This window comes from Acanthochromis polyacanthus, chromosome 24 (genome assembly GCF_021347895.1).
Source record: "Acanthochromis polyacanthus isolate Apoly-LR-REF ecotype Palm Island chromosome 24, KAUST_Apoly_ChrSc, whole genome shotgun sequence".
Lineage (NCBI taxonomy): Eukaryota > Metazoa > Chordata > Actinopteri > Pomacentridae > Acanthochromis > Acanthochromis polyacanthus.
In genome coordinates, this window is record NC_067136.1 from 941,562 (window position 1) to 954,694 (window position 13,133).

The following is a 13,133-nucleotide window of genomic DNA, read 5'->3' on the forward strand; positions in this document are numbered from 1 at the left end:
TTACTATTAGAAGATTGTTCTGATCTATAGATGACTGCAAAGTAGCACATGGGTCAGCTTTAGGAATGTTCCTTTGTAATCAGTCCATGATCAGAGTGATCAGGAGGCTCTGAGGCTTCTCTGTCCACAGTTATGTTGACGACACTCAGCTCTATGTGTCTGCAGACGAGCCCAGACTGACTGAGCGAGTGTTAAACTGGATTTTAGATAGAAAGGCCTGGATGGAACACATCAGTTTACTGCTGGAAGTTTGGATCAGAGAGAAACTGAGAGAAACTGACCTCCAGACTAGAAACACTCAGACTCAGCTGAAGCTGAGATGGAAGAAGTTTGGGAGTTTAGTTTTAAACTCTATTATTTATACTTTATTTATACTTTAGCATCTAAACTTTGAATCTGTTATTGTTTTATTCAGTTTTAGTGTTAGTGTTTTAAAATGATGGATGCCATTAAAAGTGGATCAAAGTGTCTTCAACTAACAGAAGATGCTTTTAATCAGGATTGTGCTTCAATACTAACAATGTAGGGAAGAAGAAAGCAGATAAAAAGCACTGAAGTGACTTTAAAACCTCAGAGAGATTCTCAGTGGGTATGAGCCAGAGTGTAAATATAAATACTGAAGTGTGCTGATGAAGTTCTAGTTCCCTTTTCCTGACCATTTTAATTGTGTAAAAAAAAAATCTGTTTTTATCAGTTTATAAATAAAGACACCAGACTACTGCCAGAAGACGTCTCTGAGTTCTCTCTCCTTCTTCATGATGTTCTGGTTCCACAGAGCTGCAGGACTTTAGATTAAAAATGAACCACAGTGAAGAAAAATGAGACAGAAGTTGTCATTGTTTCTCTCTCTGGTGTCCATGATGTGCAGGTGAAGGATGTCCGTGACACTGACTTTCTTTATAAGTATTTTATTAAAAGAAAGAGCAGCATCAGTACAGACAGAACCTGCCTGGAAGGAGCCGGCCAATTGAATCCTCCTTGCTGACAATGACCAGCAATCAGGTTTTATAGGTTTTCAACATATACACACGTGGACAAAATTGTTGGTACCCCTCAGTTAAAGAAGGAAAAACCCACAATTCTCACTGAAATCACTTGAAACTCACAAAAGTAACAATAAATAAAAATTTATTGAAAATTAAATAATCAAAATCAGCCATCACTTTTGAATTGTTAATTAATATAATTATTTAAAAAAACAAACTAATGAAATAGGGCTGGACAAAAATGATGGTACCCATAACTTAATATTTTGTTGCACAACCTTTTGAGGCAATCACTGCAATTAAACGATTTCTGTATTTGTCAATGAGCGTTCTGCAGCTGTCAACAGGTATTTTGGCCCACTCCTCATGAGCAAACAGCTCCAGTTGTCTCAGGTTTGATGGGTGTCTTCTCCAAATGGCATGTTTCAGCTCCTTCCACATATGTTCAATGGGATTCAGATCTGGGCTCATAGAAGGCCACTTTAGAATAGTCCAACGCTTTTCTCTCAGCCATTCTTGGGTGTTTTTGGCTGTGTGTTTTGGATTATTGTCCTGTTGGAAGACCCATGACCTGCGACTGAGACCAAGCTTTCTGACACTAGGCAGCACATTTCTCTCCAGAATGCCTTGATAGTCTTCAGATTTCATCGTACCTTGCACACTTTCAAGACACCCTGTGCCAGATGCAGCAAAGCAGCCCCAAAACATTACTGAGCCTCCTCCATGTTTCACCGTAGGGACAGTGTTCTTTTCTTCGTATGCTTGGTTTTTGAGTCTATGAACATAGAGTTGATGTGCCTTACCAAAAAGCTCCAGTTTGGTCTCATCTGTCCAAAGGACATTCTCCCAGAAGCTTTGTGGCTTGTCAACATGCATTTTTGCAAATTCCAGTCTGGCTTTTTTATGAGTTTTTTTCAGCAGTGGTGTCCTCCTTGGTCGTCTCCCATGAAGTCCACTTTGGCTCAAATAATGACGAATGGTGCGATCTGACACTGATGTACCTTGGCCTTGGAGTTCACCTTTAATTTCTTTGGAGGTTGCTCTGGGCTCTTTGGATACAATTCCAACGATCCGTCTCTTCAATTTGTCATCAATTTTCCTCTTGCGGCCACGTCCAGGGAGGTTGGCTACTGTCCCGTGGGTCTTGAACTTCTGAATAATATGAGCCACTGTTGTCACAGGAACTTCAAGCTGTTTAGAGATGCTCTTATAGCCTTTACCTTTAAGATGTTTGTCTATATTTTTTTTCGGATGTCCTAGGACAATTCTCTCCGTCGCTTTCTGTTGTCCATGTTCAGTGTGGTACACACCTTTTCACCAAACAGCAGGGTGACTACTTGTCTCCCTTTAAATAGGCAGACTGACTGATTATGAGTTTGGAAACACCTGTGATGTCAATTAAATGACACACCTGAGTTAATCATGTCACTCTGGTCAAATAGTTTTCAATCTTTTATAGAGGTACCATCATTTTTGTCCAGGCCTGTTTCATTAGTTTGTTTTTTTAAATAATTATGTTAATCAACAATTCAAAAGTAATGGCTGTTTTTGATTATTTAATTTTCAATAAATTTTTATTTATTGTTACTTTTGTGAGTTTCAAGTGATTTCAGTAAGAATTGTGGGTTTTTCCTTCTTTAACTGAGGGGTACCAACAATTTTGTCCACGTGTGTAGGAGGGGTTAAAACAAATGGTTCTTTATTGCCTACCATATGGGGAAAGCAGAGAGCATCCCCAAACAACTCCCCCTTGTCTACAACAGCTGAAGAATCCCTAAATCAGTATTTTAGACAGAAGAACCCTCATAAAAACACCTCCAGCAGGGCTCTGTAAACAGGAGAACACTTTCCCATGGCATGGGTAGAATATAATGCAGGTTCCATCTGTGGTCAGAGACACCAGAGCAGACGTTGCATATAACAAGCAACTCATATCAGATACTAGAACAAACAAAACAGATTCTATACTACTAACTTAATAAGTAATACATGTAACAGATCAGATACCACAAAGTTAAAACACAAAGAATCTGCTGCATGGAGATCAGACATTATGAACTACAGACCTTAGAATTACCCTGGAATGAAGCTTCCTCACTGATATTTTACATTCTGACTGATTCATTTCAGGTTTGTTTACTTTGTTTGTGCATAAATCTTTTTTATATTAAACTCTGATCAACCTGAGTGTGATTTCTCTTTAGTTCTGCTCTCACTGATGAGCTGCAGAACAAACCAGGTGAAGCTGAACCTGAGTCCAAACAGATCTCAGTTTTTTAAAGAAAAGTCTGTGACTCTGAGCTGTGAGGATGAAGACAGATCTGCTGGATGGACTCTGAGGGGAAACACCACCAGAGGAACCAGAACTCAGTGTGGAGATGGATGGGGAAGACCATCTGGTTCCAGCTGCATCATGACCTACATGGTTCCACAGGACAGTGGAGTTTACTGGTGTGAGTCCATGGAGGCAGCAGCCAGTCAGAGCATCAACCTCACTGTTTCTGGTAAGATGAGCTGTGCAGTCAGTGCTGATGAAGCTGTGTGTGAATGGATGAAATGCTGTAGTTTGTCTCTGTGTTGAGGTGGATCAGTGATCCTGCAGAGTCCTGTCCTCCCTGTGATGGAGGGAGATCCCCTCACTCTGAGCTGTCAATCAAACCCCGCCTCCCGCCTCCCAGCTGCTTTCTATAAAGATGGCTCCCTCATCAGGACTGAGCCCGGAGGTCACATGACCATCCTCCATGTTTCCAGGTCTGATGAAGGCCTCTACAGGTGTAACATCAGCAGTCATGGAGAGTCTCCATCCAGCTGGATCTCTGTCACAGGTGAGGACAGGTGTTTTCTGCACCGACTTCAGCAGGTTTCAACATTTATGTGATAATAAATATTAATTATCTCTTCAGGGAAATCCACCACCACCTCTCCTCCTACATCCACCTCTCCTCCTGGTTCTCCTCCTACATCTATCTCTCCTCTTGTCCTGCCTGTTGCATGTGTTTTGGTTCTGCTGGTTTTACTGGTTCTACTGGTGAGACATCGTGTTCTCAGGAGACCTAAAGGTGAGACAAACTCAAAAACGATGTCATCAATTAATTGTTCATGAAGATTCTTTCAGATTAAATTCTGTCTCTTTGGTTGATTTCAGCTGATGGAGGAGAAGCTGGAGGAGATGACATCACATACAGTGACATCAGAGTATTACATCATCAACAGCAGCCAATCAGACGGCACAGAGGTAGAGTTTCACATAGATATGAAGAGTAGATGCACCAGCCCGCTGTAGCAGCCTGTAGCAGTTCTCATTCAAAGCAATGCATGTACATTGAAAATATATCATAATTTGTTCATTTCTCAACCGATTTTCGTGTGGTCTACTTTATTGTCAACGTCAAAACATGTACTATTAATAGAAAATATGTGATCTAAAAAAAACACTGAAAAAGGCTTTCTACACATGTAATCTGCAATTTTAGTTATTATATTATTTAGGTCCAGAGGCCAGGGACTCGTTTCAGTTCAGCCATTACACATAAATGTAAATGCCTGGATACACAGAAAATGTTTTGAGATCAAGAGATGTAATTGTAAATGTAATCTATTTATTTATTTCTTATTAAGGTTAATTGATTATTATTTATATATATATATATATATATATATATATATATATATATATAGGCTATTACACACGTGGACAAAATTGTTGGTACCCCTCAGTTAAAGAAGGAAAAACCCACAATTCTCACTGAAATCACTTGAAACTCACAAAAGTAACAATAAATAAAAATTTATTGAAAATTAAATAATCAAAAACAGCCATTACTTTTGAATTGTTGATTAACATAATTATTTAAAAAAACAAACTAATGAAACAGGCCTGGACAAAAATGATGGTACCTCTATAAAAGATTGAAAACTATTTGACCAGAGTGACATGATTAACTCAGGTGTGTCATTTAATTGACATCACAGGTGTTTCCAAACTCATAATCAGTCAGTCTGCCTATTTAAAGGGAGACAAGTAGTCACCCTGCTGTTTGGTGAAAAGGTGTGTACCACACTGAACATGGACAACAGAAAGCGAAGGAGAGAATTGTCCCAGGACATCCGAAAAAAATTATAGACAAACATCTTAAAGGTAAAGGCTATAAGAGCATCTCTAAACAGCTTGAAGTTCCTGTGACAACAGTGGCTCATATTATTCAGAAGTTCAAGACCCACGGGACAGTAGCCAACCTCCCTGGACGTGGCCGCAAGAGGAAAATTGATGACAAATTGAAGAGACGGATCGTTGGAATTGTATCCAAAGAGCCCAGAGCAACCTCCAAAGAAATTAAAGGTGAACTCCAAGGCCAAGGTACATCAGTGTCAGATCGCACCATTCGTCGTTGTTTGAGCCAAAGTGGACTTCATGGGAGACGACCAAGGAGGACATCACTGCTGAAAAAAACTCATAAAAAAGCCAGACTGGAATTTGCAAAAATGCATGTTGACAAGCCACAAAGCTTCTGGGAGAATGTCCTTTGGACAGATGAGACCAAACTGGAGCTTTTTGGTAAGGCACATCAACTCTATGTTCATAGACTCAAAAACCAAGCATACGAAGAAAAGAACACTGTCCCTACGGTGAAACATGGAGGAGGCTCAGTAATGTTTTGGGGCTGCTTTGCTGCATCTGGCACAGGGTGTCTTGAAGGTGTGCAAGGTACGATGAAATCTGAAGACTATCAAGGCATTCTGGAGAGAAATGTGCTGCCTAGTGTCAGAAAGCTTGGTCTCAGTCGCAGGTCATGGGTCTTCCAACAGGACAACGATCCAAAACACACAGCCAAAAACACCCAAGAATGGCTGAGAGAAAAGCGTTGGACTATTCTAAAGTGGCCTTCTATGAGCCCAGATCTGAATCCCATTGAACATATGTGGAAGGAGCTGAAACATGCCATTTGGAGAAGACACCCATCAAACCTGAGACAACTGGAGCTGTTTGCTCATGAGGAGTGGGCCAAAATACCTGTTGACAGCTGCAGAACGCTCATTGACAAATACAGAAATCGTTTAATTGCAGTGATTGCCTCAAAAGGTTGTGCAACAAAATATTAAGTTATGGGTGCCATCATTTTTGTCCAGCCCTATTTCATTAGTTTGTTTTTTTAAATAATTATGTTAATCAACAATTCAAAAGTGATGGCTGATTTTGATTATTTAATTTTCAATAAATTTTTATTTATTGTTACTTTTGTGAGTTTCAAGTGATTTCAGTGAGAATTGTGGGTTTTTCCTTCTTTAACTGAGGGGTACCAACAATTTTGTCCACGTGTGTATATACATATAACAAGGAGCTAGACTAGAACAGGATAGTTTATAAATTTTTACAATAAACAACTTAAGTATTAATATTAATTAATTTTGATTTAATTATTTCTTTCTCTCTCGAGGCTAAGAATGAGATTAGAACAAGATAGAGGCAGACTGGAACAGAATATAGCTTATTTACATTTACAATACACCGGTACTCATCAAATGTTTAAAATGTTTAAAACTCATCAGGTTTAAATGTTTGCTGCAGAGCACCGACTCATCACTTGAAGCAAACCCCACTCTCCTCAGAGCTGCTTCCACTTCCTCCTCAGCCGAAAGTCTTTGGGAAACCTACATGGAGTAAAGAAAAAGTAGACAGAGAAGTAAATAAGTCTGTACACAACAACATATTTATAAATAAATCATGCTAATAAATTAAGGACAAAGAACAGAAGTAGCCAATATACTGGAGACCAAAGTTACTTAATTTGATCAGTATAACATAGTTTAGTAACATTTCAATTATGTGAGAGCAGTCCTAAAGAACTGGCTGTAATAACAATCATAAAATGGGTTTGGAGGAAGAACATAGATGCTAATCTGGATATATATGAGTTAGGCTTTATAACTACTATTGGTAGTATTGGTGGTATTAATAGTAATGCTACTACTGGTGGTAATACACCAACTACTGCTGCTGATACTGTCACTGCTACTACAACTTGTAATACTAGTACACATGCTGATACTACTTCTACTACTCTAACAGCTACTTATACTACTACTGCTGCGTGTACTTTTAGTATTACTATTACTGCTTGTACAGCTATACTACAGCTACTATTAATCGTCTGGTGTTTGGTTGTCCAGCTGTTAGCTTGCGTTAGTGTTTTGCTAGCGGCTAACTGGTTAGCTCTCATAGACTCTGAACAAGATTTAACAATGAAAAAGAACCAAAAAAATTCTTACCTATGGAAAGTTATTCCAAGTTTCCTTGTCTCCAACGTTCGACGGAGTGTGCAATTAAATGCAGCGCAATGAGCCGGCATTGTTCCTTTTTTTGTTTTCGCCCCATATACATCAATGGAAAATACTGCAATTTTGACCCGACTAGCCTTGTGTCTCTGTAGGAACGCCACTCTGAGGGGCGTCGTATCTACTCCTCATATCTATGGAGTTTTATATCTTGAGTGTGTTTGTACTTCCTTAAAAAGATAGGAGTTTAAGGAAGTCACAGACTGCAAAGCATTCTGGTAGTTGTAGGAATTCCCCCTCAGACCCTCTTCTTTGTTGTCTCTGCTCACAGATCACCAAGATTTAAACTTATTGCAGCTTTAATCCTCCACATCTTTAACAGAACAGTTTCTACGTCTGATGATTTATTTTCAGTGTGTTCTTGGTGTGCTGGACTGTGTGTTGTGTCTCCTGTGGTGAGTCTGTTAAAGGAAACCAGTAGCTCTGTGGTCGTCAAGGTTCCTGTTTCTGATCAGAACTCTTTGTGTTCCACTGCAGGCTGCTCTAAAATATGTTAACTTTCAGTATAATTCACATTTTTTCTTTCAACTTAAACAGAATTTAACCTATCTCCGTACCTTTGTTAAAATTCAGGATCTGACTTTGATAAATTTAATAATTTTATAGTTTTCCTGATACATCGGCCTGTTGACTCATTGATGCATTCATGATGTGGTGAATGTGTGATGATATTATCTGTTAGCTTTAGTCACTATTTTATTCTCTGTTGTGGGAGGAAGTCAGAGCACCTGGTGAGAACCCAGCAGGGAGAACAGAGAAACTCCACACAGAAAAATCCCAGAACCAGATTCAAACTCACTGCCACCTGGAGTAAAAGTTGAAAATGTAAATACTAAATATCTGTAGCATATAGACAGAGGTAAAACTCATCTCCATCAAACTCATCAGTCAAAGCAGATCACCATATAGAGAGAAAACAGGTCAGTTTCACACCACAGCTCACTGGAACCAACAGAAGGAAGCTGCTGCTGTGGTTTTTACCTCCTGAGTTAAATTATTCTGAGAATCCAGCAGCTTTGTGGTCGTCTTCTTTACTGTTTCACACGAATAATGTCCAGTTGTATTTGGGGTGTTAGTCATGAACAGCAGAAGAAGAAGGAAAACAACATTTATAAAGCTCCTAATGAGTCTGATTATAAAGCTACATGGAAAATAATTAGTTTAATACTGTAAAATAACCGTGCTGGTGTCACTGAACTGATGTATTTTCTGTGTTTTATTGTACAGGCGGTGTTTCAGTTGCAGTTTACTCAGTAGTGAGAACAGAAGAAACCAGCTATGGACAAATAGTCATCAGACCAAACAGGAGCAGAGGTACAGCTGATCTTTATTATCTAGTTTAGAAAGAAAGAAGAGAAATGTTTCCTGAAATGTTGAACTGTTCCTTTAAAGTCATCAGGGAGAGAAACCACAGGGATGTCCACGAGTACTCAGACCCTTTAGTGACCTTCAAGAATCAATGCCACACTTCAAAAACATTCTGTCACAGTTTCATCATTTAAAATAATGCTTGGAAAAGTACAGGAGTATTATCTGCAGTATCTGATTATTAATTCTGATGCATCAAATATTCAGCAGTGTTTTACTATCTGAGCTGTTTTAACTGATCAGCCACAACATTACAACCAGCTGTAGAACATCATGCTGCAGGTCTGAGTTTATTCAGACTCAGTTCCAAAACAAAATGCATCTGAAACTAGTGGGGACACTAGAAATAATCGTCAACCACCACAGACTGTTTACCCCCATCTAATATACAGCTGCTTTTACCTGGATATGGTTCACAAAGAATCAATAACTGATACTGATGCACAAAGGAAATGAAAACCTGAACATTGGTGAACAAAGCAGAACAAAAATCTGGATATAAATGCAAAAAATGGTCAACAATTGTTATATAAATTCATAAAAATATTAATAACCTTGGATATAAATGCACAAAAACAAAAAATAAAACAAAACTTGATATCAACCATAAAGATACTGAGCTCTGACATGTTAACAAGGTTTTTACTTCCTGTGGTCATTTTGCTGCATATTAACATGATTGTGTTGTTTTTGTTCAGAGCTGCTTGTTCTCATTCTGTTTTCTCTGTTTGTGTTCAGAGTTTCCACTGGAGCCTCAGGTCATCTACTCATCACTGAAGTAGTCCACCAGGCCAACCAGTGAGCTGCTGGCCTCTAACTGGTCCACACAGCCAGTCACAACACAGTACATTCACTTTTTATGGAGATTTTTAAATGTTCTCACTCAATTAGATTCATACAAAAGAGTGAAGAAACTGCAGAAACTAAAAGACTAAAACCAGAACATCTTAAATGTCTCCTGTTGAACAGAATGTAATGGTAACTAGTCGTTCTGTGTTCTGTTATTTTTATCTTATTTATGCAGCAGTGATCAGGTTTCTCTGCAGGATCAATAGTTTGCTTGATGTTCTTCTCATGTGGTTCTGCAGGTTTCAGAGATGTTGGATGGAAAATTTGACTGGTTCTGGTTGGTTGTGGCTAACCGATGTGTGTGTCTGTTCAGTGTAGATAGCAAAGGACACACCTACAGAAACCACAACCGCAGATTATAAACAGCATCACTCTGAAGCTGAAAACTCTGTACAGAAGTGTTTTTTCTTCATGTGTTTGAAGAGTTTTGATTGTTTAGTTGATGATACATCTCCTTGTTTAGTTCAGAAGCTGTTCAAACTGAGAACGTTCCTGTCAAGAGAAGCCGTAAATGAGCTTCTTATCATGTATAAAATATCCAGAATAGAATAAAACAACACTGTGCAGTTTGATGTTTGTGGTTTTGCTGTGAGGTCTGTTGAGCTCATCATCAGGACGTCTGCTTTAGTCATCCTGAGAACATTCAGAGACATCAGCATCTCAGCGTTCACACATTTATTCCAGTTAGTTTACTGTGATCTTTACAGACAGTAGAAAAGACCATCATCTGCATAGAATGAAACGGTAAATTTAAAAGTTAGACAAAATAGCTACTTCCATGCTTCTTTGCTTTTTTTGTAGAATTAGGTTTCATAATATAACTATTGTGAGTTTGTAGTACTTTTTTGAGAAACATCTTCTGCCAATCAGTGAAAATATTTGGTACAAATAGGAAAGAAAAAGCCTTATATCACTGTTACTGTTACTACTCTGTGTGTAGATAGGTTGTGTTGGTGTGTTTGTCTCTGTTGTTGCAGCTGATGCATCCTGGGAATCCACCAGATTCTCCTATTGACACTCAGTAATCCACCTGGAGTGTAAAATCCAAAGTGTCGTCATGGTGGACAGTGGATCATCTAGCCAGATAGTGAACTTAGATGGTGTTATTGATTCTCGTCTCAGCCAGGAATACGGTGCTTTTCCTGAACTACACATCATTTTTGAGTTTTGTTACTTTATCTGTTTCCTCTTTCTTTAACCTCGTTCATATCAATTGTTTTTTTTCTTCTTCTTTTTTAACTTCTTGCATCCATTAGAGTCACAAGGAAGTAACACATTTAGGACCCTTGTGTAGGATTTCTTCTTAAAGTAGATCAGGAAACTGGTCATTGTTTTATTGCTACATACATACATACATACATACATACATACATACATACGTTTGTGTTTAGTTATCTATTTGTCCCTGGAACTGAAATGGGTTTTGAGCTGCTCCTCTTCACCAGAGCTTCAGATCCAGTGTTCCTGTCGATGGTGTTGATCTGATCATGGAAAATGACATTGTTGGTGTTAAAGTCTCTCCTGTTGTTGAGGTTGTTGATGTTCTGATTTCTGAGTCTGTACAGGACCAGTTGGCTCATAGTGACCTGGACGTATTCACAGTGAGTGTTCTGACCAGAGTTTAGGCAGAACCAGGACGTTGACTTGTGTGACTCACTGCTTGCTTCTGTTCTGTCTGAGGACAGGCTGCCCCCTGTTGGTCAAACAGTGAACTGCCCTCCAAAAGAGGTTCCAGCACCAGTTCCAGACTTGAGAGGGTCTCCTTAGAGAAGTGATCCATCAGTGGCTAAGTATTCCGTTTCAGCTGGTGAAGCCACTAGTGAGTGTAATAAAAAGTCATTCTTCTTTGATAATGGTATGTTAATGGATAAGTGGGTGTCACAGTTAGACAATGCAGCATCTATTCAGGTGAGGACTGGATACAGTGGATCAGACAGTTATCTGACTTTGGAACAGGAGATCAGTGGTTCAAATCCTGGTCAGGGTCCAGTTGTCCAGTGGGGACCCTTCAGCAAGGTCCTCCCTCTTGTTGTATCTACTCTTAGATGTACGTCTCTTTGGATAAAAGCTTCTGCTAAATGAATAGTAAATTGTAATGTGCTGCAGTTGGACAGTTGTCATGAACATCTGTGGTCTGGTTATCAAGGTGTTTCCAAACATATCGCTGAATCCTTCAACATTTCTTCTGATCAAGCATGAAGGCTGATGTACTTTGTCAGAATTTCAGCACTTGTCAGGTTGTGGTAAAACCAGATCAGGTGATGCCCCTCTGAGCCTTTGTTCCTGCTGCTGGTGAGGAATTTGTATTGTAGACCGAATTGGTCAGTTACCCAGAACAAAGTCTGCTAACCAGATTACGTTTGGCCACTAGGTGTCTCACAGTCAGTATCCAGAGTTTATCAGCCAGAGTCACAAGAAGCAGCCGAACGCTGGCATCAAACCTTAACGTCTATGTGAAGGAAATCCTGTTGTCATACAGGGAAAGACTGGGAGGAAGGTTTGCCTTTAGTCCTTCTTGTCATCCCAACAGGATTCTCTGGGGTTCATTCCAGCTGAACTCTGTTAATTGTGAATAAATAACTCTTTGTTTTCCATTTCTTTCTCCTTTTACCTGATTTAAATGTGAGGGTTTTACAAAGAAGTATAAACATGTTGAGCAGAAACAAACCAAGATGAAAGACAACACTGAACTTCTGTTATTGTAATGTAATAGAACCAAACAAACAGCGGTCAGTGGCGCCATCTGCTGGTGTTTTAACGCTATTACACCACATTCTGACTGCAGTCCTTCAGTCACATGATCAAACCGTGTTGTTGATGTTCAGTTGATGTTTGGATCAGAAATCACATTCATTGGTCTGATTCTGTGCTTTTGGTCATTTAACTGGTAAAAGTCATGAAATAAATCTGTTCCTGAAGTAAACAAACAAGAACATTTTCATGGTTTATTCTCTTTTGTAATGTTTTTGTTTTCTGAAGTTTCACTGACTTTTCTGAATGCTTTGTGTCATTTTAATGTTGGATTGTGTTTTACTGTCTTTTCTAATGTTTCATTGAGTTTTAAAGTTTTATTTTCTCTTTCAAATGTTCAATAAACAACCGATGAATCCTGATCAAATTAGATCTCAGCTCTTATTCACATCAGTTTGGATTTTAAGGGGCCACTATTCCATTTAGGAGGATGCAGATAATGTTCTTCTAGTGAATGGTTCTGATTGACTCCAGCTGCTGACTTCTCTGAGCCAATTTAAACAGAAATATGGAAGACTAACTCATCTGGTCACATCCATGTGGTGATTATACAGCATCAAAGCAGACGTCTCCCTCTGCTGGACACATAAAGCTCCTGCAGGCTCCAACATAAATGCTTCCAGGTAACCATCAGACTATTGAACTGTGATTAAACTGGTAAATGGACACGTTCATTGACAAAATCACTGACTGTGGAGACCGGAGTAAACTTTCCACAGAAGTGGAGGCCTGATTTATTAGATTCTGTTTTCATTTGTGAATAATGTGAGAAAATAAACTGACATGAAATAAAATACAGGTTGATAATTTTGATGTGGTCATCTTGGTTAAAGTCAAATGATGTTT

At 39.0% G+C, this 13,133-nt stretch overlaps 1 protein-coding gene across 1 annotated transcript in view; it reads left to right on the forward strand.

The window, feature by feature from the left end:
• The first annotated feature begins 3,139 nt into the window (after positions 1-3,139).
• Positions 3,140-13,133, forward strand: part of LOC127532605 (high affinity immunoglobulin gamma Fc receptor I-like) — an 89,429-nt gene continuing 79,435 nt past the window's right edge. The window contains exons 1-2 of the mRNA XM_051944575.1: positions 3,140-3,490; positions 3,569-3,811. Of these exons, the coding sequence (XP_051800535.1) occupies positions 3,205-3,490; positions 3,569-3,811 (529 nt within the window). The 5' untranslated portion in view covers positions 3,140-3,204. The remainder of the gene's footprint in view (positions 3,491-3,568; positions 3,812-13,133) is intronic.